The sequence below is a fragment of the Crocodylus porosus genome, unplaced genomic scaffold, assembly GCF_001723895.1.
Source record: "Crocodylus porosus isolate Cpor-Errol unplaced genomic scaffold, CroPor_comp1, whole genome shotgun sequence".
NCBI classification, from domain to species: Eukaryota; Metazoa; Chordata; order Crocodylia; family Crocodylidae; genus Crocodylus; species Crocodylus porosus.
This window is the reverse complement of record NW_017728948.1, coordinates 54,079,204-54,103,891: the sequence shown is the minus strand read 5'-3', so window position 1 is coordinate 54,103,891 and position 24,688 is coordinate 54,079,204. Positions and strand designations below refer to the sequence as shown.

The 24,688-nt window shown below is 40.9% G+C and overlaps 1 protein-coding gene across 1 annotated transcript in view; it reads left to right on the top strand.

Annotated features, from left to right (window-relative positions):
• Positions 1 to 22,649, top strand: part of KDR (kinase insert domain receptor) — a 38,034-nt gene extending 15,385 nt beyond the window's left edge. The window contains exons 16-30 of the mRNA XM_019553265.1: positions 2,679 to 2,785; positions 3,187 to 3,322; positions 3,700 to 3,804; positions 4,467 to 4,580; positions 5,774 to 5,862; positions 7,863 to 8,019; positions 9,035 to 9,135; positions 10,596 to 10,718; positions 10,874 to 10,985; positions 11,394 to 11,493; positions 11,603 to 11,708; positions 16,859 to 17,010; positions 20,201 to 20,297; positions 20,414 to 20,511; positions 21,089 to 22,649. Coding sequence (XP_019408810.1) covers positions 2,679 to 2,785; positions 3,187 to 3,322; positions 3,700 to 3,804; positions 4,467 to 4,580; positions 5,774 to 5,862; positions 7,863 to 8,019; positions 9,035 to 9,135; positions 10,596 to 10,718; positions 10,874 to 10,985; positions 11,394 to 11,493; positions 11,603 to 11,708; positions 16,859 to 17,010; positions 20,201 to 20,297; positions 20,414 to 20,511; positions 21,089 to 21,305 — 1,814 coding nt within the window. The 3' untranslated portion in view covers positions 21,306 to 22,649. The remainder of the gene's footprint in view (positions 1 to 2,678; positions 2,786 to 3,186; positions 3,323 to 3,699; positions 3,805 to 4,466; positions 4,581 to 5,773; positions 5,863 to 7,862; positions 8,020 to 9,034; positions 9,136 to 10,595; positions 10,719 to 10,873; positions 10,986 to 11,393; positions 11,494 to 11,602; positions 11,709 to 16,858; positions 17,011 to 20,200; positions 20,298 to 20,413; positions 20,512 to 21,088) is intronic.
• Positions 22,650 to 24,688: the final 2,039 nt, after the last annotated feature.

Sequence of the window (24,688 nt, the reverse complement as noted above, 5' to 3'; positions counted from 1 at the left end):
CCTGTGACATACCTCATTTGTATCTCCACTCTGTGTTCAGTGATACTGTTTAATATTATTGACATTTAAATTATATCACTATTGTTGAGGCATTAAAGAAAGCTTAAGGAGTTTCAAGTACAATCTGCTGTGAGTGTTATCCCATCTTGGTGACAAAAATGATGGTGTTTTGGGGGAAGCACTTTCCTTTGCCCCATCAGTCCTGTGTAGGTGAAAGGTGTCGGAAGGAAAGGAGAGAGACTGGGAGACACTTAGGCTAGGGACAGACATTATACACAAACTGGTTTAAGTGATCCGCAACTGGTTTAAATCTGTAACAGAACAGATGTTCAGTGTATGTAAACCAGTTTGAAAATAGTTGAAACCGGTTTGAGATAAGTCTGGCACTACATTTAACCAGATTTAACTGATTTGGGTCAAACCAGTTTATGCAATGTCTGTCTCAGACCCCTTGCTGGTTTAAGACAAACTGGACTCCCCCAGCATCCCAGCACATTCTCTGGCCTGGGCTCCCTGCTCCACAGCAGAGCTGGCCTTTGCTCCCTGGCTGGAGATCAGCAGAGACTGCAGGCATCTGCCTGGCTTCCTCCTGCTCCCTGCTCCTCTCCCCACTCCGTGCTGAATAGGGATTGCCCTGTCCCCTCTGCCTTACACAGACATGTCTTAGCATTAGCTAGTAGACCACATGCTGGCTACTGTCCCTGCTGTGGCAGACAGGAAAAAGGCAAAATCAACAGGCAGCTGGTAATGTCCCTCTGTTTTCTTGATGGGGTGATAAACACAGAGTTAAGGGTGATAAACACTGTTATCAGTTCCCTGTTGGGCTGGTCAGAAGGCAGGGGGAACAGAAATGTGCCTGCATTTCTGGGATGTCTGTACAGTTACAAACTGATTCAGCCTAATCAGGTTAAACTAACCTGCAAGATTAAATCAATTCAGGCTCAGGTTTTTTGAATGTCTGTCCCTAGCCCCAAGCTCTATCAGTAAATGTTCAATCTGTAGTGTTTAAAAGTACATGTAAGCTCTTTGGCATCCAAATACCACCACTGGCATGAGGCCAGGCAACTTCTCCCTGACTCCCATGGCTGCTGCTGCTCCTTCTGCCACCTGGAAACTTTGAGAGTGCCACCACGTTTTTCACCCATTTCGAATTCTAGTCTTTAGGCAACAAATGTACCAAGTCCTTCAGCATATGATTACCTTTATCCACATACCTGAGTCCTAATGAAGGCAGTAGGTGTTAAACATATACTTATACATTAGTATATGTTTATGTGCTTTGCTGATTGCCTTACTGATGAAAGTGACTGTAAGGTCTTTGCTGAACTAAGAGCTTTCTGCTGGGTTTAGTGGATTAGAACTACTTCTTGTGGTAGACACTGTGCCCCAGTTACTAAAGTTTGCAAGACTGGTTCTTTGATTATTCAAATCCAGCGCTGCTTTTTCTGAATGCAAAAGCTGAACCAAATGCCGATACATGATCATGCTAAATTTTAGACAAATTAGAATCCATTTGACCTTTCCATTGGGGAAAAAAATTGGTCAGAAGCTCCTTGACTATTTATAGAAATCTACTAAATACTTCAAGAACACTTGTCTCCTAATTCAAGGTGATAAGTCATATTAGACTTGAGCTAATGATATTTTGTTGTTCTCATAATTCCTGTTGTAATATTAAAGGTGCTGGGTAGCATATTTTTGTTGGACAGAAATGATGTATAAATAAACTTAGTGTAAATGCCTGATTTCAGCTCATGTAATAAAAATAACTCTTTGGAGTATGATCTGATAGCTTTGTGAAACATGGAAGCATGTTTATGATGCATTGTTTCATGCTAAGGAATTTATGTTGCTGCCCATCATGGGCTGTACAGTGGAAAAAAACAGTGTGCTATTGTGTGGGAGAAGCTATGCTGTAAGGGCTAAATTGCACAGGAACGCACTTTAAGAAATGAGGATTGCGTTATCAGATGTGCAAGTGGTACTGTGTTTATTCCTTTTATCCTGGAATAAGGATCCCTCAAATACATCCTTCCTATTTGACATGCTCTCTCAGCTAGTATTGCAGGAACTACATCCTAACGTTCCAATTTTAGTCAGTAAAGACATGTAGAGTCATTTCATGATAGGAAAGGACATCTTTACAACTTTTTCAATTTTGGCATGATGCATTTTCTTTGAATCTTCTTTGTAGAAAGGTAATTGTCTTTGTGTTTTAAAAATGTTCATTTTGGGATATTTAGAATACCAGTTACTTTTAAACTGGTATTGCTGCCTTGAAATTCTGCTCTTGGTTATACACTGTTGCATAACTGTGTTTCTTAGAAACAAACTTGATATCAGTGAAGTTGCATAGCTGTAACTAACATTTTACACCAATTTGTTGGATTCATAAAGCTTATGAGAAAACAGTGGACCAAGTCTTTGCTAAGTTTTTGCATGGACAATGCCATTTCTTACTAACTTTAGTGGCATTGCATGGTGTGTTAATCAGCATAGATCTTGGTCCAGCACTCCAACGTGCTAGACAGGGGTTTTGTCTTGTCGTAATTGGCTTGTTACATGTTGTGCTTTTAAAATGAATCTTCAGAACAAAGAACTCTATTTAGTGCTTTGGCTAATGACCTAAACCAATAAGCTGTCAGCTATCAATGAAATCTTCATTTATTTCTTCCCAGGCGCTGAAGAGAAAACAAATCTGGAGCTCATTATCCTGGTTGGCACTGCAGTGATTGCCATGTTTTTCTGGTTGCTTCTTGTAATCATCCTCCGGACTGTTAAGCGGGTAACAAAATCATTCTCTGACTGTCCTATTGGCACTGGTCTTGCATGACAAATGAAAGTTGACTAGAGTTCATTTGTGTTGTTTCTTTCCATTGTTCTTATATCAACAGTCACATATTTTTCTCTCAGTGGCATAACAGTGTTGCCTGGAACTGAGGGTGCAGAATTTTTGGCTTAATTGAACAGGCACTTGGAGGAAAAAATGCTTAAACTGTTTTGATTATTAAAAGGGTATTTAATTAATGAGAATCCATGTTTATGTTTTTGATTGCATGGGGGGGGGAAATACAAGTTTACGTTTCTCTGAAACTTGAAAAAACTGAGAAGTGATAATTTTGTAAACAGCACTGTTCTAGCCAGGAAATATTATCAATTCCAGTCACATAAAACTATGTTTTCTAGGCTAATGAAGGCGAACTGAAGACTGGCTACTTGTCAATCATTATGGATCCCGATGAAGTCCCTTTAGATGAACACTGTGAACGCTTGCCCTATGATGCCAGCAAATGGGAATTTCCTAGAGACCGATTAAAGCTAGGTATGTTTCCACTGCACTAAAATGACATCACTGGGGCTTTAATGCACAGCATATATTGTATATAGGGGCTGAAGAAAGGAAACATTGCAGGTGGTACCCTGGTGGGATTCTGGGTAACATGCATACAGTTGCGAGAACACACTGGAGTAAATTAGTTCACTTCTGTGGGCCAAGAGATGCCAGGATTGTGGCCTCATCTGACTCAACTGTGCAAAAACAGCTAGTTTGATAATCACTGTTGTGCATCCTCCCCCCAGCCTCCATGCACATGCAAGGTCCATTCATATTCACATTGACTAAATTAGTTAAAATTAGCCTGGATTTTTTTATCCATTACTTTGACAGTAAGTCCAAATCTGCACACCTTCCTTTACTAGGTAAACCTCTTGGACGTGGAGCATTTGGGCAAGTCATAGAAGCAAATGCATTTGGAATTGACAAAACTGCTACCTGCAGGACTGTTGCAGTCAAAATGCTTAAAGGTACAAAGGAAGATTTAAATCCATTGTGGAAAAGATGTAGTGTATTTGTAATTGCCAGTCTTCTGTCTAGGAATCAGGAAGCTGGGGTGGGACAAGCGGAATCTGTCTTCCTCGATTGTGTTGTGGGCTGTCCTGGCTCAACCCCTTCCCTATCTCCCCTCTTTCATAGACCAGTCAAATACCACACCAATGGTGTTCGAGTGCCTTGGGCACTGAAACTCCATTAAAGCACGTGGCACAGTAGCTATGCCTGTGCTTTTGGTGACTGAATGCTTGATGGATTCAGACTACTATGCCAGATAGGAGGCTAGTGACTGCTTTAAAAGGTTGCATAGTACAAAGGAGCTACTACCATAGTAGTATAGATAATTTGTCTGTCCTGTCAGATGTTTTACCTTTGGCAATGGTTGAGGAATGTTGTTTCAAAACAAAGCAAAACCAACTCTCTCTAATGCATTTCTCTGGCTGTCCGGTGTGGAAGAATGTACGTCTCAACAGTCCCATGAGAACAGTTTGTATTGGCACCCTGAAGCATTTCTGGCCTAGGTTAACCTGCAAATACATTTACCAAATGTTCAAAAATATTAAATCATATACTTAGCATAGGGAAAATCCTTTATTTCTCTGGTGCTGTTCAGCCCTATAACTTCTTGTCTTTACAGAGGGCGCTACACACAGTGAACACAGGGCACTTATGTCAGAGCTCAAGATCCTCATTCATATTGGTCATCATCTCAATGTTGTGAATTTGCTTGGTGCCTGCACAAAACCAGGAGGTGAGCAATAGATGGAGAAGTTTTGGTACTTTTATTTTAGTGGTTGAAGTTACCATATAAATTCAGAGAAGCCATTTCTGATTAGTGGAGAATCAATAACAAGTTTTTGACTCTTCACTATAATTATTCCAGGGCTATTCATTTTGAGTAGAGACTTAATGAAATTGTGGCCAAAGTGCAATGTGTGGCATCTCCTCTTATCTTGCAGTTTCCCCTGCACAGCCCCCACTGCTGATGGGGGGGTGGGGAGAGGGCTGCTGCTTGCTCTGATTGTTGGGGAGGTGAAAACTGCTGGTTTAACTATGGCGCCATTTTTGCCTTCTGGCCAGTCAGCAGCAAGCAGCAGGGTCACCAGCACCCCTCAGCCAATCACCAGTGGGAAGCAAAAACTGCACTATATTTAAAGCCATGGGTTTCACCTCCCTGCCAGTCATGAGCAAGTGTGATGAGTGGTGGGGCCCCTCCACCAATTAGTAGCAAGAAGACACATGGGGGAAACTGCAAATTTGAAGGAGCTGCTGTACCGTGCACTTCTGCTGCAATTTTGGTAGGTCCCTAATTATGGGGGTCTATGGACTGAGTGCCTGGATGATGGGATGGAAACTCAGCAGCCCTGTGTTCCGTTTCCAGCCTTATCACTGAACTCTTATGTCACCTTGGGACTGAATACAACATTTGGGCATCTTAAATTACATAATTGGGGTTCCATATTGTTTTAAACATGCAGGCTTCTGTATGCAAAAAATGTATAAAAATAATGTGGTTATGTTTTGTACATAATACTTTACTCTAGTGGCTAATTCATATTACAGTGCATACTGCTATCAATTTGGATTTCTTAATGGGTATCCTATGTGCAAAATAATTCACTGTGCATGGTAGTCAAGGTATTTGTGCAGGTAAATAGAAACACAACATTTCTTACATGTTTTCAAAATGAGGTCTCTGTTGTTGAAAGTTTAGTGCAAACTAATGATTCCTTCTATCCAACAGAAGTTGATCAAAAAAGAAGTTCATTATTGTTTGACTTTAAGTAGATTTTTACTGAATATATTGTAGACATTTTTAATAAAATCCTTTGGAAAAATGGCAGACTGCTTTTTAAAAACAACAGATATTTCTAGCTTTATGTTATGTTTTAGGGTGGACTAGAAAATAACTGCCCTTAAATAATTGCTTCATGTTTTATACAGGCCCACTGATGGTGATTGTGGAATACTGCAAATTTGGAAATTTGTCAGCTTATTTAAAGAGCAAGAGAAGCGAATTTATTCCTTACAAGGTACAGACTGCTGCTAGTGTCAAGAGTAAGAGTATAGGCTAAGGAGTGACTAAATTTAAATTCTAAAAGCTCTTTTCTAAGTGGAAAGTGTGCTGGGAATTCTAGGGGACACTATAGTAATAGTGATATTTGGGTCTTATAATAGAAATCAGAGATGGCAAAAGACATTACAGTCCATCTCCCTGCCTGTACAATGTAGTTAGTTTGTTGTTGTTGGCTTTAAATATGCAGAAACAAAGCTTGCACTGTTTCCCTTGGCAGCCTATTCTACCTTTGGCCATATCTGTCAGGAAGATTTTCCTGATAATCAGCCTGAATTTTTTTGCTTTCTTATTTCCTTTGCACTGTTCTCAGGTAAACTACCCATACCCACTTAAATAACTGCACTCCATGCATGGTGTATACACCACTCAAAAAACTTTACATAGTCATGTCCTATTGTAATAGCATATATCATATATTTTCATTGTTAAACTAGACTACACATAGTGGGCACTTTTCATCTTTCTTCATAAATCAATTCGGCCAGCCAATTCATGTCACCCTTTTTATCTTCAAAACTTTTTGAAAAAGACTTAACTACCTAGATGAGATCCCAGCTTTACAAACAGGGAACTGGAGGGAGAGGGGCAAAAACCAGCATTCCCATACTGGGATATATGGGCCTCTGTGGGAACTGGGGTTGTTCATTGCCTTTGAATGTCAGGCCATTTATAAAAGTCGTGAGTGTACATGATTTTGATACTTAATACTGAGCATTATGACTGAGGAGTCTTCCTCAGAGCCCAGAGAAATCCAGTGTCAGCGGGATTTTAAGACTGTGGAAATGGGAAGTATTTGTGTGCAGGGGGGATAAACAGTGATCTGCTCTGTCTGGTTACTGTAGAGAAAGAGAAGAGAATGAAGACAAGAGATGAATGTGAGGAGGGTGTTGAACATTGCAAATTAAACAGTGGGGATTATGAGAACCAATGGGGTTTGGAAAGTCGTGCTCTTTGGCAATGACTATTGCAAAACTGAAGCAGGAGACAATGGATTTTTAGGGAAGATAGTCTGTTGGCTGTGTAAATCAGGTGCTGGAAGGGATCAGCCCAGGTTGAAGTACAGCAGGGAGGACTTTTGTAGAAGGACTAAATGAAAGGGGATTGGAGTGAAGAGACTGAACAGAGTGAGGGGAGAATTTCTAAAATAGTGCATCTACACAAGATGTTTACTGTGGAGTTGCCTAATTAGCTCTGTGGTAAACATCTCAGTGTCTGTGCACACAGCACTGTTAGGCCACAGGAAACTAATAAACTTTGCAGCAGGTTAGTACTTGTAAATACAAGTCCTGCCCTGCTGCAGAGGCTTTTTTTTGTATTGAGCAACACATGTGTAGATGTTGACCTGGATGGCTGGGACACAAGGGTACTTCAGTGCAGGGGGCTGCCTGCTGGCTAGCACCACACTGGAGCACCTTCATTCTCCAGAGCCAGCCCCTACACAGCATGTTGAGCCATGTCAGAGCAGTCCCAGGCTGGCAGGCTGACCTGCTGGGCCCACTGCCAGTTGGGACTGCTCCAGCATGACTTGCCATGGTCCCGGACACACGTTTAAACACGGTATGCAATAAAATCTGGTGTGATATGTGCTGGAGTTTATTGCTTTGTATTAATATGTACTTGTAGATGTGCCCAGTATGTGCATGCTAGTCCAGCAAGTTGTGGAGCGTAATGACACAGCAAAAGGCTGGGCAAAATCTGTCTCCCGCAGCAGCCTGTTTGTAACATCAGATACTTATGAGCTCTGCCTTGCTTCTTTGCAACTAAATGTGTGAAGACTGCAGTGGGTAGCTGCTGTATCCGGGTGGAGGGAAGTTAGGAGCCTACTTAGTGCCTTCTGCATGGCTCTTTCTCTCTACTCTGGCTCTCAGTGAGGCCTTGCTTTACGCAGTGTGAAATGTCACTTCCTGTTTAAAAAGTCCTGAAAAAACTCGGATTTGTTTTCTCCCCGCTTAATAGGCTAAAAGTGCCAGATTCAGGCAGGGAAAAGAAAACTATGTTGGTGACCTCCCAGCAGACTTGAAGTGCCGCCTCAATAGCATTGCAAGCAGCCAAAGCTCAGCCAGTTCAGGGTTTGTGGAGGAGAGATCACTCAGTGATGTGGAGGAAGAAGAAGGTAAGATATATATCCTCATTTGGTTTTGGATAATTGTTCTTTTGTAGGACTTGCCTTAGGACATGATAAAGCAGGGCTGAATCAAGCTGGAAGCTTGATTTGCAGCAGATCAGGTTGAACAAAACTCTAATTTGAGGACCACTGTAATTTAGAATCCCTTTCTCTTCAGTGTAGCCTAGGGTAACTTCAGAGTTTCCAAGGATTATATTTCTAATACATTTGTCTTGAATTCCCATGAGCTTATATTGGAATTGGGCAGTTAGAACCCCAGACATCACAATGACAGTTTAGAGATGTGTGTGTGCACGTGTATTTTGAGAGTGCCAGCGTATTATGAAAACACCAGCTGAATTTCACATGAGTTTTTTGCCAGAACTTAACTAACTATGAAATTCCATCTACTGCTCTGCTTATTGATTTGTTCCCCTGTCCCCGGAACAGATATCAGAGATGGACAGCCTAGACTAAGGCTGTCTTCATTTCCTTTAATATAGGCTCTTTAAACATTTTCTTAGTGGTTGTTTCAGGAATATGCTCTGGCTCCTAGGAATTAGGTTTCTAAATACCTTTGGGATCCGGGCTTGAGTATGCATGGTTATGGATTTTTTTTCAGATTGCTAGAGGATGAGATTAAATTAATTACTCCCCCATGTAGCAGTTTGTTTATCATCCATGAAAATATTTCCCTTGACCTCTTATCCCCTAATGAGCACTGGATGGGATCTCTCTATTGCACCACTTCTTGTTCATCTCTTGGGATAGCTACACAACTTTCCGTTTCCTGTGTGTGCTGCTTTTTGCCATTCACTCAGCTCCTGTAAATGCTGGAAATGAGAAAGCAAGCAAGGCTGGAATCTGAATCTGTATTTTTTGCCCAGCAGTGTAAAATGCAGACTTTACCACAGGGCTATACAGTGTGAACTGGAGGTTTATAGTATCGTATACAAAAGAAAATATCTCAAGGCAAAATCAGACGTGGAGAACAAGTTTGACTGGTGTCATTATTTCCTTACAGCAACTTCTGAAGATCTCTGCAAGAACTCTCTGACATTAGAGGACCTTATCTGTTATAGTTTTCAGGTGGCCAGAGGGATGGAGTTCTTGGCTTCACGCAAAGTAAGAAACCTCTCAGGAAAATGGCATTTTAAATATAAGTAATCACTGTAGGAAATGATTAGCAGTTTTTTATACAGAAGCAATGTGTTCATCTTTGGACTGACAACCATCCACATCACTTTTTTGATTGCTCTAAAATGTATCTGAGTAGTTAATATTACAAAGCAAAACAGTCCATGCAAAGTACTTTTATTGACTGGAATGTTAGCAATTTGTGTAAAGTTCAATGGTCACCAATTCATAGAAGAATGATTTAAGTGGTCCAGGGGAATGTTTTATGAAGAAAGTTGAAAAGAACTAGGGACCATTTCACGGAATATGGTGCCAAGCTAGAGTAGATGGACTTTGCTCTGAAGAAATCTCTCTATAGCTCATTGTAAATGTTGGAAACTCCCATGTGGGACACTGCAAATAAATGAATGCAGATACAGTAGTGTAAATATCTCCTTGATGGATCTCTTCCTGGCCTATGACACAATGGAAGTGCAACATTTCCATTGCATTCTGGGCTTTTGTAGGTGCCCTGTTAGGATTTGGCCCTGTGTGTTTATAATTTGGCCAAATAATGGATAAACATTAGGAAATATTTTTGCTAACAATGCCTCAGGAAGAAAGAGGCATTTTGCTTTATTTTGGAAGTGGTAGGATAAAAAAACAAAAAAAAATTAGATAAAATGGAAGAGAAAAGTTAGGCTAGAGATATGCCCTAATGGTGGGATCTGTTAGAATACAAAATCAGCTCTCTGAGGAAGACTTCAGTTTTTTTGCATGAGTCCTTAAACATGCATGTCCTTAAAAATATATTGCATTGAACAATCCTGTACATAGAACCTGCTGGGAAATGTGCATATAGGTGTTATGTGTCCCTTCTCTGTGTCTGAATCATGAAGGATGTGAGATTAACATCTTCAGCTACAGAGTCCAGCTTTCTATATCAAGCTATAGAGGCTTGAGTGCTTGGCTTGTAGGTTTCTAGTGTGTAGTCTATGATGATAGGTCTTAAAAGTAAGAGGATGGAGATTTCCAGCTCTAATTGATCCCAGTAGAGAATAATTTTAACATGAGATAGTAGAGCATTTTAAACCTATGTGTGTATTAAAAAGAGCAGCCTCTCACAGGCATGATGGGAAGCATGGATTTGATGAAAATGAATGTATACCTGGGGTAATTATATCCTAACCTGTTTTATGTCACTTTTTGGCTAATTAACTACCTAAATTAAAAAGCCCTTCTCATTGCACAGTTGTGTTTAAACTTGTCTCAGAAAGATTTTTGTCCTCAAATCATTTACAATAATGAAAAAAGCCCTTAAAATCAGTAACTGATTCTGGGATTTATTTTGCTTAATAGGGTTCAAGCAGTAACTGGCCTTTGAGGGTGAGGTCAACACAGACAAGAAATAGAACAACTTCTGGACTAGACAACAGCCAACCTATAAACTTATTTTCTTCTCTTTGTAGTGCATCCATAGGGACCTGGCGGCTCGCAACATCCTCTTATCAGACAATAATGTGGTCAAAATCTGTGACTTTGGCTTGGCACGAGACATTTACAAAGATCCAGATTATGTCAGAAAAGGAGATGTAAGTTTCATGGACTAATTGGAACCATTTAATTTGAAGCAGTACTAATTATTCTAGTCTTTATCCCAACATTCATTCTTTTCAGAATCACAGAATGTTTTCCTACCCTTGTCTTTTTTTTATTAAAGTTTAATTGTATTTACCAATGCTTTCAGGCCAGACTACCCTTAAAATGGATGGCACCAGAAACCATTTTTGACAGAGTGTATACCATTCAGAGTGATGTATGGTCCTTTGGGGTTCTGCTGTGGGAAATATTTTCATTGGGTAAGTCCTTTATTATCGGTATGCTGAACCTTCTTCAAATGTGACCAATAGAACCAGTTCAAGAATCAGTAAAATATGTTTGCAGGATGTTGTAGAAATGTTTGACATTCTGAAATTTCAGAACTGCAAGGGAATACATATTTTCAGGGTTTCTTTTTCCCCATCAAAAAAAAAAAATCAAATCAACATTCAGGAACAGACATCTGAAGTGGATTTTCATATAATTTACGTAGGGCATTGTGTGCATAATTTTTACAAACAGTGACTGCATGCAATCTAGGTGATTGAATATGCAAATACTGTATATCTAATTGATTGATTTGTTCATGCAATAGCAGTCATTTCATGACCAACGTAGTTGAATGATAGTAAGGCCAAGAATTTTAAGTGCCACTGTTGTCCTCTTAGGAGCGTCACCTTATCCTGGTGTGAAAATTGATGAAGATTTTTGCAGAAGACTGAAAGAGGGAACAAGAATGAGAGCACCAGATTATACAACCCCAGAAATGTAAGAATTGGAAGCTAGGCAGATACACCTTAAAGAAGTAGCAATCTTTTGAAATAGCAGAATCTGCTGTCCTCATTGCCCTGATATTGTCATGGTCTTATCCCTCAAGGTACCAGACAATGCTGGACTGCTGGCATGGTGATCCTAAGCAAAGACCAACATTTTCTGAGTTAGTGGAACACCTGGGAAACTTACTACAAGCAAATGTTCACCGGGTATGTGAAAAATGCTCTTTTTCTTGTTAAAATATGGCTGGATACTTTCCTTCCTGCATGGAATCCTGTAAACAGAGCATTGACTTGTATAACATTTTGTTGGGCCTTCATTTATCACATTGTCACCCTGAGTTGAAGCAAATAATAGAAATCATGGTTCACAGAGGTCTGTGGTAAATGTACTCTAGGTCTTTTTACTGCTCTTTGCCAGTGTGCCTGTTTTACTCTGCATCTGGGTCACTGAAGACCAGGAATCCTGGTTTTCTCCATTTAAAAATAGCAAATTTTTCTGATTTTTTTTTTAACACAAATTTTGTAATTAAGACCCCAAAATTTGTGTTTTTTTCATGATTAAAATGAAACAACACTCCATCTAATCTAGCTATCTATTAGGGCTGTGCGAAGCTTTGGTCCCCGATTCGATTCTGCCCAATTCAGTGGCCGAATCTCCGAATCCAAATCAAACTGGAATACCTTTAATCTCTCCGAATTGAATTGCAACCTTCCAAATCAATTCGGACATAGAGACACCCTTAAATGTTTTTTCTACATATCTCTAGGTAGCAGGGCCTTGTGAGTGCTGCAATGCTGGGCTGGATGGAGTGTCCCACAGCAGTGTGGTGGGGCTCCTCAGCGTGCTTGGTAGCAGACCTGGAAGTGGACCAGAAGCACTTCCAGCCCTCTGACAGAGAGCCCCCTCACGCCTCTCTGTGTTGGTGACTGGTGTCTCTTGGGTCTGTGGGGGCACCTGGGGTCCCCCTGTGGCCAATTGCTGAGCCGGGGGGTGGTGGGCCCTGGTGTGCTTCCCTGCAGACCTGGAAGTGGACTGGAAGTACTTCTGGTCCGCTTCTGAGTTTGCTGCTGAGCACATGGAGGGGCCTCTTATCCTGTGAGATGCTCCATGCACACCAGCATTGCAGCAATCATGAGCCATGCCTGGTACCTCAAGGTATATAGAAAAAACTTTTAAAGCTGTGTCTATAGCTGAATCGGTGTCAAACCTTCAGATTCGGATTTGGCCAAATCGAATCGGGGCAGTGATCGAAATCGACTAATCAAATCTGACCCTGATTCAGGCCAAATCCAAATTTGAATTGAATAGGGCCCACTTTCCGCACCCCTACTATGTATCGATAGAGCTGTGTGTGTGTATGTATAGAGGTATCAATTGAACACAATGTTTTATTGATATATTTACAATTTTAAAGCAGTTTGGAAGCCTACCAGTGCCTCACTTACTATAATAAAAGAAATTCTAAATACCTTTAAATTTTGGGATTTGATTTTTGGGTTTATCATGAAAAATTAGAGGTCTCTTTGCCCCCTTTGCCCATCAGAGGGCACACACGCATGCACCCTTAGTGGCACTGAACAGCTCTGATATGCCGGTGCCCTGCCTATGCCATATTTCCCCTCACTTTCACCCACAGCTCCCCTGGCCCTGCCAGGGCTATGTGGCCAGGGGCACAGTTCCACATTCCCCTGCCCCCCCACAGCAGTGCCCGAGTCCCAGCTGCCGCCTGTGGGTCCAAGTGGGGAGCAGGGCAGAGCCTGGCTCCCCCTCCCCCATGGCTGGGATGCTTAGAGTGGATCATGGGGCAGGGTGGTGGGGCATGGATGCAGGTTGCCTACTGCAGGCTCAGGGCTTCCTACCTTGCTGACCTCCTCATGGGGCCTCCACAGCCCAGTGGGTAGCACCCAGCATGGCAGGGTAGAGTGGGATGGGGAAGCTTGGTGCTGCCACCAGGAACTCCATGCTGCCATGATGAGGTGCCCCCTGCCCACCCAGTAGCAGCATGGGGCACAACCCTATGCCACCACTGCTGCTGCTGGCAGGCAGGCAGGCAGGGGGTGCCTCATCATAGCAGCATGGGGCTCCGGGTGGCAGCACAGAGCTTCCCTGCCCTGCTGTACCCTGCCATGCTGAGTTTTGCCCACTGGGCCATGGAGGCCCCAGGGGGAGGTCAGCAGAGTGGGGAGCCCCATGCCCATGGCAGGCAGCCTGCATCTGCCCCTGCCCCACATACAAATCTGGGTGGCCCTGCACCCCAGGAGTGCATGCAGAGGTGGGGAGCCAGCCCCCCTGCCACCCTCCCGACGAGCCACCTGCAACTCCGTCCCTCACTGTACCCAGACCCTGCCAGCTGCTTGTGACCCTGGGCCCCAAGCCCCAGGCACCACCCTGGCTGAGCAGCAGCCCCAGCCCCGCACAACTCCCTCCCTCCCTGTGGGGGGCCTCAATCCCTCCTTTCTCCCCCCCCCCAGACTTACCTGTGGGCAGCTGCAGGAGCTGCTTTCCAGGCTGTCTGGTGGTTATGTGCATGTGTGTGTGCACCTATGCACATGGCACCCCCTGCCTGACCACTGCCTGACTGCTCCCCCAAGCCTCTTGCAGGCTAGAACTCTGCCAGCCTGCAAAGGGAAACCTACCCTTTCCTATGTTTTTTCTCCATTAAAGAAGAAAATCTGGGTTTTTCTCCTTAAAAAAATAAAATCCAGTTTTATTGCATTTTTCTGTAGTGAACAGAAAACGTGGATCGCTGCTAAACGCACTCCAGTGGTTGAGAGTTGTATGCAATTCCTTGCCTCACCACAAGCTGCCTGTTACACTGTACACAAGTTACTTAGGCCCAGATCTACAAAAGAATTTTTGAAGCAAAATTTCACTTATTGCTGTGGGACATGGGAAACTAAGTAGGAGTTACTCGTCTAAATACCTTTTGCAAATTTGGGGTGTAATATCTCTCACTCTGTATTCCATCTGTAAAATGAGGATAATGACATATCCCTATTTCACAGCAGTGAAATGACCGTAAGGACATTATCCTAGTTACTTAACACTTGGCTGTCTTTAAAGGGGCAATATAATTAGCAAGGATAGATAGACTCTTATTTCTGTGGCTGTTCTGCATTTGCTTCATTTCTACATGCGTGCAGTCATAGGCATACCCCAAACTATGAGATGTAAGCTTAAACTCTTTACACACAGCTTGCCCTTAGATATGTATATATGTTGTTCCCATTGAAATTAATGGGAATTTCCCTAAGGTAGATTTTGACTACTTAATATTACTCTATTTTATGTATGACCAATTTCAGAACAAGAAGGTAAATTTGTTTCCTAGCATAAAGGTCTTTTGAATTTCATACGATGTACATTCTGTGCATACTTGCTCAGTCAAATGTATTTGACTGTTGACTATCAGCATCCAGATGGAGGACTGTGGTACTGTTATAGAAGAGAAATATATTGTGTTCTGTAACCAAGGAGTAATTAAATCTTTATATGTAATCAAGATTACGTGCAATTTGGGTAAAAGCAGGCTAATTTAAAGTGATGAGGCTAAATGCTACCTTCACTTACACGTGAGTAACTACAGACAGAATTTGGCCAGTGGTAATAAGTTTTACTTGTTAGGTACACTGCACAAGGAGATCCTTGACAGTTCAGATGTGCATTCAATTTTTCTATCCAAATGAAGAAGGAGTGCATCAACCTTTTCTGGTTTCAGTCTCATTTCCATAGATAAAATATTATGCAAAAAAATCTCAATACATCCGTCTAAGGATCTGAACCTTTGAATCATGTTTACCAGACTATCCTTAGCCTCTAGAACTGACAATATAAACACATTTCTCTGTTTAAAGGTCCAGTCCTATGCAGAACTGTACAGCTCTTTGGTGGTGTTCAATTCTCATTTAATATAATGGGAAATGATGGAGCTTAAACCTTTGTGGATGTGATTTGAGTCTTAACTGCTTGAACTAGTGTTTCATATAGAGAAGATGTGAAATGTACTATAACAAATATCTATTATTAGCAACATATGTGGGCAAATATTGGTAGTATGCATTGTGTAGACCAGGAGCACTCAACCTTCAGCCTGTGAGCCAAATCCAACCCATGGAGCCATGGAATCTGGTGCAGGGGGATCTCCATGGGTTAGAAAATTTGTTATTGGGGAGCAGTAGAAACTCTGCATGGGCAGATCCTAGGCCAGTGGGATCAGGGCCAGGCCTGCACCTGGCACATTTGGAACAAGCAGGTCTCATCCCCTCCCACCACCCTGCACATCTGGATCAGGGATGGGATGCTCTGCGCTCCCTCCCACACCTTCCATGTGTCCTGACTGGGGTCAGGTTGCTCCTCACCCCTCTGTGCATCCAGACTGGGGCTACTCCATGTCCATTGCCCCCACCCCCCCACTTCTGGATCAGGGCCAAGCCACTTCCTGCTCCTCCTGGATCAGGGTCAGGCTGTGCACCCCACTGCAGCCAGATCAGGCTCCTGCCACTCTGGCTCTGTGTACTCTATTGAGCACACCAGTTTCATCCAGCCTGAAGATGGACCTGGCACCGCCTATCCGGCTTGGGGTGAAAAAGTTGGGCACCACTGGTTTAGACTAATAGACTGCTTACAAGCTAAGCAGTAACTACAGATGCATATATATTTCTCTGGTAATTAATCTAAAATTAAATCTTGAAAGAAGAAATTATTATAATCCTTTAGGCTACTTTAAAAATGCATTCGTTTTTCATGTGCTCTAACTGGTTTGATGCTCTATTTTTGCCTGCAATGAGTTTTTCATTAATTTTTCTCCATTAATCAGGTGATTAATTTTTTGCCATTAATCAGTGCTTTAAAATCAACATCTGGAAATTCAGTGACTGTTATTAGCTTGCAAGTATGTGGTCCCTATACAACTTGGTAAAAATCCTTATTATCACTAATATCAGTTTAGAATATTTTACCAATGATTTTTGTGTGTGTGTGTAAATCTGATCTACTTTTAGCTGTCTGTTGCATGTTTACCCAAGTCATGCAGACTGGTCAATTTCACTTTGGTTTTTGGTTATTTTCTTATTTCGTGCTCTGAAGCAGTATTTTGTTTTGTTTTCAATCATTGAAAGAAGCTACATTTTTAAACTGAAATAAAAACATGTAATTAGATATTAGCTTCTGTTTTAGTACTGAAAAATCTGAGTCTTGTGTCTAAATGTTGCAATGTTTCTTTAAGTTGGTAACATTTCATACATTATCAGCATATGTCATTCTGCTTTATAGTTCAGTGAAATAGCTTTGCTTTTATAACAATTCAGACACAGAGTGCCTGCGATAGTTATCTCTGATCTTGTTCTGTGTTCCACAGGATGGTAAAGACTACATTGTCCTTCCTCTGTCAGTATCACTGAACATGGAAGAGGATTCTGGACTCTCTTTGCCAACCTCACCTGTTTCCTGTAGGGAGGAAGAGGAAGTGTGTGATCCTAAATTCCATTATGACAGCACAGCAGGAACTAGGTATTTTATAGGGTTAACATCCTTTTGGGGCCTCTAGACAATTTTGTTCAAGTTGGGGGAGAGAAAATGAAAGGAAGAGACTTCAGCTTCTGTAGTCCATATTTAATTCTGTCTGTAGGATAAGAATAAATGTAATCTCTATAAGAGAACATGCAAAATCTAATTCCTTTTAGTTATGAACTGTTCAGCAATAATGTTAATGTATTTTCTCTCTCTCCTTTCAAGAACTCCTCCTCTCGTCCAAAAAGTACAATAGTATTAATAGGTAGCTTGTATAGGCTAGTTATATCTAGTCATTCTTCCTAGTTTTTTTTTTTTTTAGGTTCTTATACCATATGCTACTTGTACCATAATGATAATGACTCTGTCGCTACAATGGTAGTGAATCTATCACTACATCTTTCATCCTTAACAAGAACCTTACACCAGTCTCCTAATATTTCTACTGACAATATAGAAAAGCTGATATTTCAGTTTTGGATTGATAGCAAAGAGAAGTTGAGTTAAGTTGTTGTTGTTTACTAGGTCCCTTTTAAAGGGACCACGAGCAACTGGAGTTTGTGAAAAGGCATCTGAGGGGGTGCTGCTCAAAGAGACAGTGGACAATATGAAACATGGCTTAGATACAGCTTTCTGCTCCTGGTGACAAGAGTTTTGCAGCTGACAAGGCAAACTAGGAACTTAACCAACATGAAGTTGAGAAGGCTGAAATGTTCAATGTCTTATTTTTTTTGTCTCCAGAAATTGTGGCTTACCAAAATTTAATATGAATAACAAGAGGGTAATCAAGAATAGGGAAAGAGTAGGTTAAAAAATATTTAGATAAGTTGGATTTTTTCAAGTCAAGAGGGCCTTATTTAATGAACCAACTGAAGTAGTTTCTGAACCAGATATAGTTGTTTTCAAGAATTGTGGAGGACAGATGACAACTGAAGAAGGGCAGACATAATGCCTATCCTATAAAAAAGGGGAAGTGGGGAAGGAGGGCTAGGGGAGATACTGTGATCAATCTGCTTAACTCTAATACATGGGAATATACTAGAATGAAAGATAAACAGTCAGCGTAAGCAACTGGAATAAATTATTCCAAAAAAAGCTTAGTTACCTTCTTTGGAAGGATAACTAATTTAATAGATAAAATATGAAATGTGTTATCTTAACTTTAGTAGGGTTTTTGACACAGTCTTAAGTAACGTTTTCAAAAGTAAATGAGGAAAATAGTCTGGATGAAATTGCTAGAAAGGTAATGCACAACTACAGCTCGTTGAAAAACTGTGCTCAATGGTTTGCTGTCCAATTGTAGGCCCTAGCAAGTGGAGTTCCACAGGGATCTGTTTTCAGTCTGATTCTAGTTACTTTATTAATTAATTGGATAATGAAAGGGAGAAGAATGCTTAATACACTTGAGAGTGACACTAAGCTGGGAGGAGTTGTGTAAGTATTTTGGAAGATAGGATCAGAATTCAACATGATCTTGATAAACTGGAGAAGCAGTCTAAAAATAACAAAATGAAATTTGGCTCTTGCAAGTGCAAAGTACTTCTCTTAGGGAAACAGAAATTAAATTCCCAAATATGAAATGGGAATAAGCAGCTGGGCATTAGAACTGCAGGAAAGGATCTGAGGGTTATAGTGAACTTTGGACTGAATATGTCAACAATATGATGCTGTTGCAAACAAGAAAAATGTCACACTGAAATGTATCAACAATTATGTTGTATATAAAGAGATGGGTGGAAATTGTTCTGATCTGCTTGGCACTGGTGGGGCCTCAGCTGGAATGCTGCATTTGGTGCTAGGCACTACACTTCATGAAAGATATCAATGAGCTGAGCCCAGAGGGGAGCAAGGATGACAAGAGGTTTAAAAAACATGACCTGAGAAGAAAGCGTGAAAGAATTGTTTGTTTATTCTAAAGAGAGGAGACGGAGCGGACATGAGAACAGTCTTAAAATATGTAAAGGATTGTTTATAAAGAAGCTGATGGCTAATTATTCTCCTTGTCCACCAGGGGTAGGTAAATGGTTTGATTCCCAGCGTGGGAACATAGGTTAGATATTAGAAAAACATTTGTCGCTAGAATGATAGTTAAGCATTGGGCCAGATTTGCCTAGTAAAGTTATAGATTCCCCATTCTAGGAGGTTTTTAAGAACAAGTTGGGCAACTTAACTGTTGGGTATGATCTGTGTATAAATGATCCTGCTGCAGAACCAGGAAATAGATTAGATGACATCCTGAGGTTCCCTCCCACCCTTCATTTCTATGGGGCATGTCTGTATGACACAAGCTAGCTGTATTGTTCCCGAAAGGCTCAAGACACATTAGCTCAGCCTTCTGACCAGGCTAATGAACACTGCCAAGAAGTACATTAGTTTGCATGGAGAGTTGGACTAATGTGGCTATACAGCTTCTGGTACATGACCTAGCTTGTTTATGACTGACTTAAGTATCTCTACATGGCAATACTTTTGCCTCAGTGATTTCACCATTTGAATTGGCACCACTTTTCCATTTAAATGGAGGTGTAAAAGCAGTTACCTCCAAGGTCTTAGCCCATGCTGTTGCAACTCCTGCATCGGTCAACTCCACTTTTAGGTAGGTTAATCTAGAAACAAAGCACATACTATTTTCCCAGAGAGAAGGAACTCTGAGGTTGCTGCTGGATTGATAAGCTATTGCTGTTTTCTTGTAATTTTGGTTACTGAACTTCTGCTCAGAACCTTCTTTAGGAGAAGAGCCTCAGGAAAGGCAAGATGTGGAGCATATGGTCCTAAACTCCCACAGTTTAAGAGGCGGCAGATTGCTGAGTTTGCTGTTGTTGTCTGAAGTCCAGCTTGGGGTCTCAGAAGTACAGTCCAAAGAAAGAGACTTATGATTGTGATCCAGGCTCCTCTGTTTATTATACTTCTAAGTGAAGTTTGCAGGAAATGAAACCTCCAGCATAACTAAGAAAAGGAGGTTGTTGGTTTTTAAAAGAGATTTCTTAGAATTTGCTTGGGGATCAAGGTTTCCAGCAGCAGTAGGTCAGAAACAGGCCACTTTCTGGCCAGTTTCCCCTTTTCAATAAATGCATATTTTGAGGTTTGCATGATGTGTTATGTTTGCTGTGGAAAGATGAAGGTTTCTGATCTCTTAGGTATGATCTGCAGCCAAATAACCTCACACATGCATACCATTTTTCTCTTTCAGTCAGTATCGACAAGGTAGTAAAAGAAAAAGTCGACCTGTAAGCGTGAAAACCTTTGAAGATGTCCCATTAGTACCCACAGTACAAGTTATTCAGGAGGTAGGTCTGTCTGTCCTTTCTCTTGTTTTTTTACAACCTTTTATATTTCTTGTGCTCCTTTTCCATGCTTATGTGTGGTTCTGTCTGATCAGTTACATCTCTTTGGCTCTTTAAAGGACAATCAGACCGACAGTGGTATGGTTCTTGCATCTGAAGAACTGAAGACACTAGAAGGCAGAGCTAAACAAACAGGCCCTGAAACGCTTCCCTTTAGGTATGGTTCATGCTGCCTGTGTGATGCACTAAGCTTTTCAGATGTGGATGTACATGCTCACTGGAACCATGAAGAGAGATGCTGAGCTAGTGCTGCACATACTAGTTTCAGAACCAGAAGCAGCAAAGGCATTTTAGCATGGTAGTTTACAGTAATTCTAGATACTGAGCTATCTTGAAAGACAGAAGCTTCACCCAGAGTGATCTCACTGTCACATTAAAACATAAGCAAAAATAACCAATGCATGCTGTCTGTATCTTATAACACATCGCATGTTTCTTTTTTATGACATCTGTATGCTCTTCTAAGGAGCTTTGTAGAATAATATCAATTTGTATAGGCAGAAGAATGGACCACTTACAGAATACTTACATGTCCTAGGGAACATAATGTGGGGGGTGGGGAAGGGATCTCATATAATACACCTCTAAAAGAGTTTTAAGTCATTATCATGAAGAAGCAGAATGCTATAGTTTAATTTTGAAATGGAAAACAGCCATCTACACAAGTTACCTACCTACTGTTGGCCTCCAAACTCTCAGAACTTATTTCAGTTCTGTTTGCGTTTCTCTTGCAGTGCTCTGGTACCCAGTAAAAGTAACGAATCTGTTATGTCTGAAGCCTCCAACCCAACAAGTGGCTATCAGTCAGGATACCATTCTGATGACATGGACCCTGCAGCTTACTCTAGTGAAGAAACAGAACTCTTGAGCATCAAGGAGGACACCTCACAAGTGTGCTGCCTACAGACGCTTCCCTATGACACTGATGTTTCACTCAACTCGCCTCCCTAAAACAAAATGAACAGCAGCAGAGATTCCCATGGAACGTTCCTTTATTTCCCAAGCTAGTGGTGTTCAGGTTTTATGTGTAGAACATATACATTCACAAAATTAACAAAATACACATTTATCTGAAACTGCTTTCATAAGAAGGACACGAGGCTATCGTAGTAAACTGCAGTGACAGGCCAGGAGACGCATCTTCAGAAGACATTGGCGAAAAAGAGCTATCACAGTCACGAGCACGTCTCTGATTGCAATATGAGTCTTCTGGGCTTTAGGACCCAGATGAAAAGTATATTGACACTGAGTGTCCATCCAGTAGCATCAAGAATACAGGCAGTGGGACAGTGTTCACAAAGGCACTTTGTGTTTCCAGTTTTACAAAATGAAGGGCCAGCCCTGCCTTTTTGTGTTCCCCTTGTGGCTGGGCTACAGGAAGGAAACAACACCACAGTGGGTTCTTGTCTCAGAATTGTCCTTTACTCACCTCTGGTAAGGAGGGACCTTCAGATTAATGATTGGCCTTTATGGCTAAACACAGCCCGGGATAAATATAGAACTGGTTGGGTGTCCCTGTCCTTGACGGAGAATACATTTGCTGTGTGAGACCTGATGCCCTGTGTTTCTTTGGATAAGATTTTTCCTAAGTGAAATTGGTTAATATGCACCCAATCCAAAGCTAGATAAAGCAAATTCTGGTTTTCCTATGGACTTTAATCAACATTGTATCAGGCTGTCTGACTGGCAGTAATCAGAGTAGAAGTTACTATAGTGTTTTAGTGATCTTTACCAGGTTATCTTTTAACCCTCACTTTTCTCCCTAAAAGAAAGGCCAAATGCTTTTGCTCCTAAACTTAGTACAGTTTTTGTTTACAGCAGCAGGGAACATCGCCCATAAACTCTTGAGTCTTGTGACTTGTTACATGGCAGCTCAAATTTTCTAGGAGTGATGATATTTTAATTTCTTAATTGTTGGACAAGTTCCTACCTGTGCTCTTGTAGCCCCAAGTTCTGGTGACAAACACAATATGTGCTACAAGATTTTGTAACTGTAAAGTTATTTCTACTGAGTTTCTTTTTGTATTTTTATTTTTATTTTTTTAAATTTGTGGTTTTGTTATTTGGTTTTTACCATAATGTCAAATGCGGGAACCATGAATCTAAGAGAATGGCACATACAATATTTATAGCCTCTTTATGTAGAAATAAATGTAATATATTAAAATATAAATATATATATATTATATAATGATCATTGTAGTCTTTATGTTTGTATCAGTGTTAAATAGCATTATAAGGGTCACAAAGTATTTTTATAGTGGAAGTATTTCACTTTATTAAAGAATCAAAAAATATAAACCACAAGGGGACTTTTGAGTATATCTCTCTCCTTTTACAGTAATCAGGTTCTTATACTCTGTCTGTCACCAGGTGCAATTTAGCTTTAATCCTGGTGAACAAATCGTATGCAATATGAACCTATGTTGTACTACAAGTGAAAGTAGAATATACTTTTGTCTGTATGCCTAGTTATTTATGCCCTGCATTGCCAAGACACCTGAATACTGTCCCAATGCTAGTAAACGTTGTTGATGGTACTGATTTGAAAAAAGATCATTCAGGGAAATTGATATTGGAACAACTTATTAGCATATACTGAGTGTCCTGTGGAAATGCCTTTTCACAATAAGAAATGAAATATTTTGTTTATTTTTACTTTATCGTTGCACCTGGGAGAGGATATGTCATATAATCCATTTGTCTTCCCCACTGCCCCATTCAAACTTGCTCTCTCTTGCTTTCTGCATCTGGAATATTAATGCCCATTCTTGCACACTCCTAGGCTCCTCCTTCAAACCTATCCCTAAAATTTACCTTTTCTTACACTCTTTTCCATCACTGACTATGTTTCTGTAACATCTGCTATTCATCTTGTGTAAAATTTAAAGAGGCATGGGACATGCTGGAGAGGATATCAGGAATCCCCAATATCCTGACACTTCATGCTAAAAAAAAATCTGTTGTTAGGAATAATCAGATCTCAAGTCCACTTCTAAGTACGGGTTTGGGATGAGACCTTTATGGGACTGATTAGCCCATACCTACCTACAGTTGTATTTTTTTTTTTTTTTGTACCTTCTTCTAAAGCAGATAGTGCTGGCCACTGTTAGGGACCAGGATACTGGACTAGATGGGAGACAGGCCTGATGCACTATGGTGATTTACTAAATTCAATTTTAATCTCTGTTTAATAGCATAAAAACTATAAGAGTCCTTACATAAAAGATTCATATTGCTGTTGTTTGCTTTAACAGTTTGTTCCTTAAATCCGAACCACTTTGCCTCACTTGTGAATATTCTGAGTGCTTAGTTTTAAGGCCAGACAAGATCCCTTTACTCACATGGACTGGTCTAATTAAATGTCATGAGACTGTGTGTTCCAAAGCACTGATAGACTCCAGTGCAGTTTGTGGCACAGAAAACTGCTTCCAGGCACAGTGTTTACATGTGTGCCTGAGACCATAGCACTTTAAACCAGGGTGGAGCAGTCCCGTGCTGGCAGGGGGACTGGGGAGTCAGTCTCAGGCTCCAGGTGGTGGTGTCAGGCAGCAGAGGGGTTGGCTGGGGTATGAAGGTGCTAAAGTGTGGGGCATGAAAATGGCAGGTAGCCCCTACTCTTTAGCACCATTGTGCCCCAGCCAGCCCCTGTCACTGCAGGTTTGTTTTGATGGAGTACATTACTTTACTGTAGGACAGTACTGTTATAGACAGTGCTATCCTACAGCAGAGTTAATTAATATACTGTGCCTTAATACCAGTGCACATGTAGATTGTAACACTTTTTACTGCAGCGCTAATTAGTCAATTCAGCAATAAAGTGCATGTATAGATGCACCAAAAGCAACTGAAGACATCATAATCTGGCCCTTCAAAGGTAATCTCAAAGATTTTGAGGCAGGGATTACAGTCTGGCTGCACCTCAAGTCTGATATGATATATCAATTGTGCATTTCTAGCTTCTTAAGTGTATCTACAATAAGACATGCCATTAAATGTAATGGTGCTTGAAAGCTTGTGGCTCAAAAGGTTTGACTAGTGAGGTTTGACCTGTAATTAGAAAGTATCTTGTAGTCCTTATCAGCCAACTGGATTGTTCTCTTGGTTCAAGCCATTTTATAAATGACTGGGAAATGCAAGAATGAGCTCACACCTGTTAGAGGAAAGGAAGTTAGCTTCTCTTTTTATTTTTACATGTATTCAGTTTCAGGAAAAAGAAATGTTTCTATAAATGTGTTCATATATTTGGCACTTGGTTCCTCAATTCTTTTCTTAGCCTATATCAATTACATCCTCAAAAACACCTGGGTTTTTATTATGTTCTTAAAGCAGCA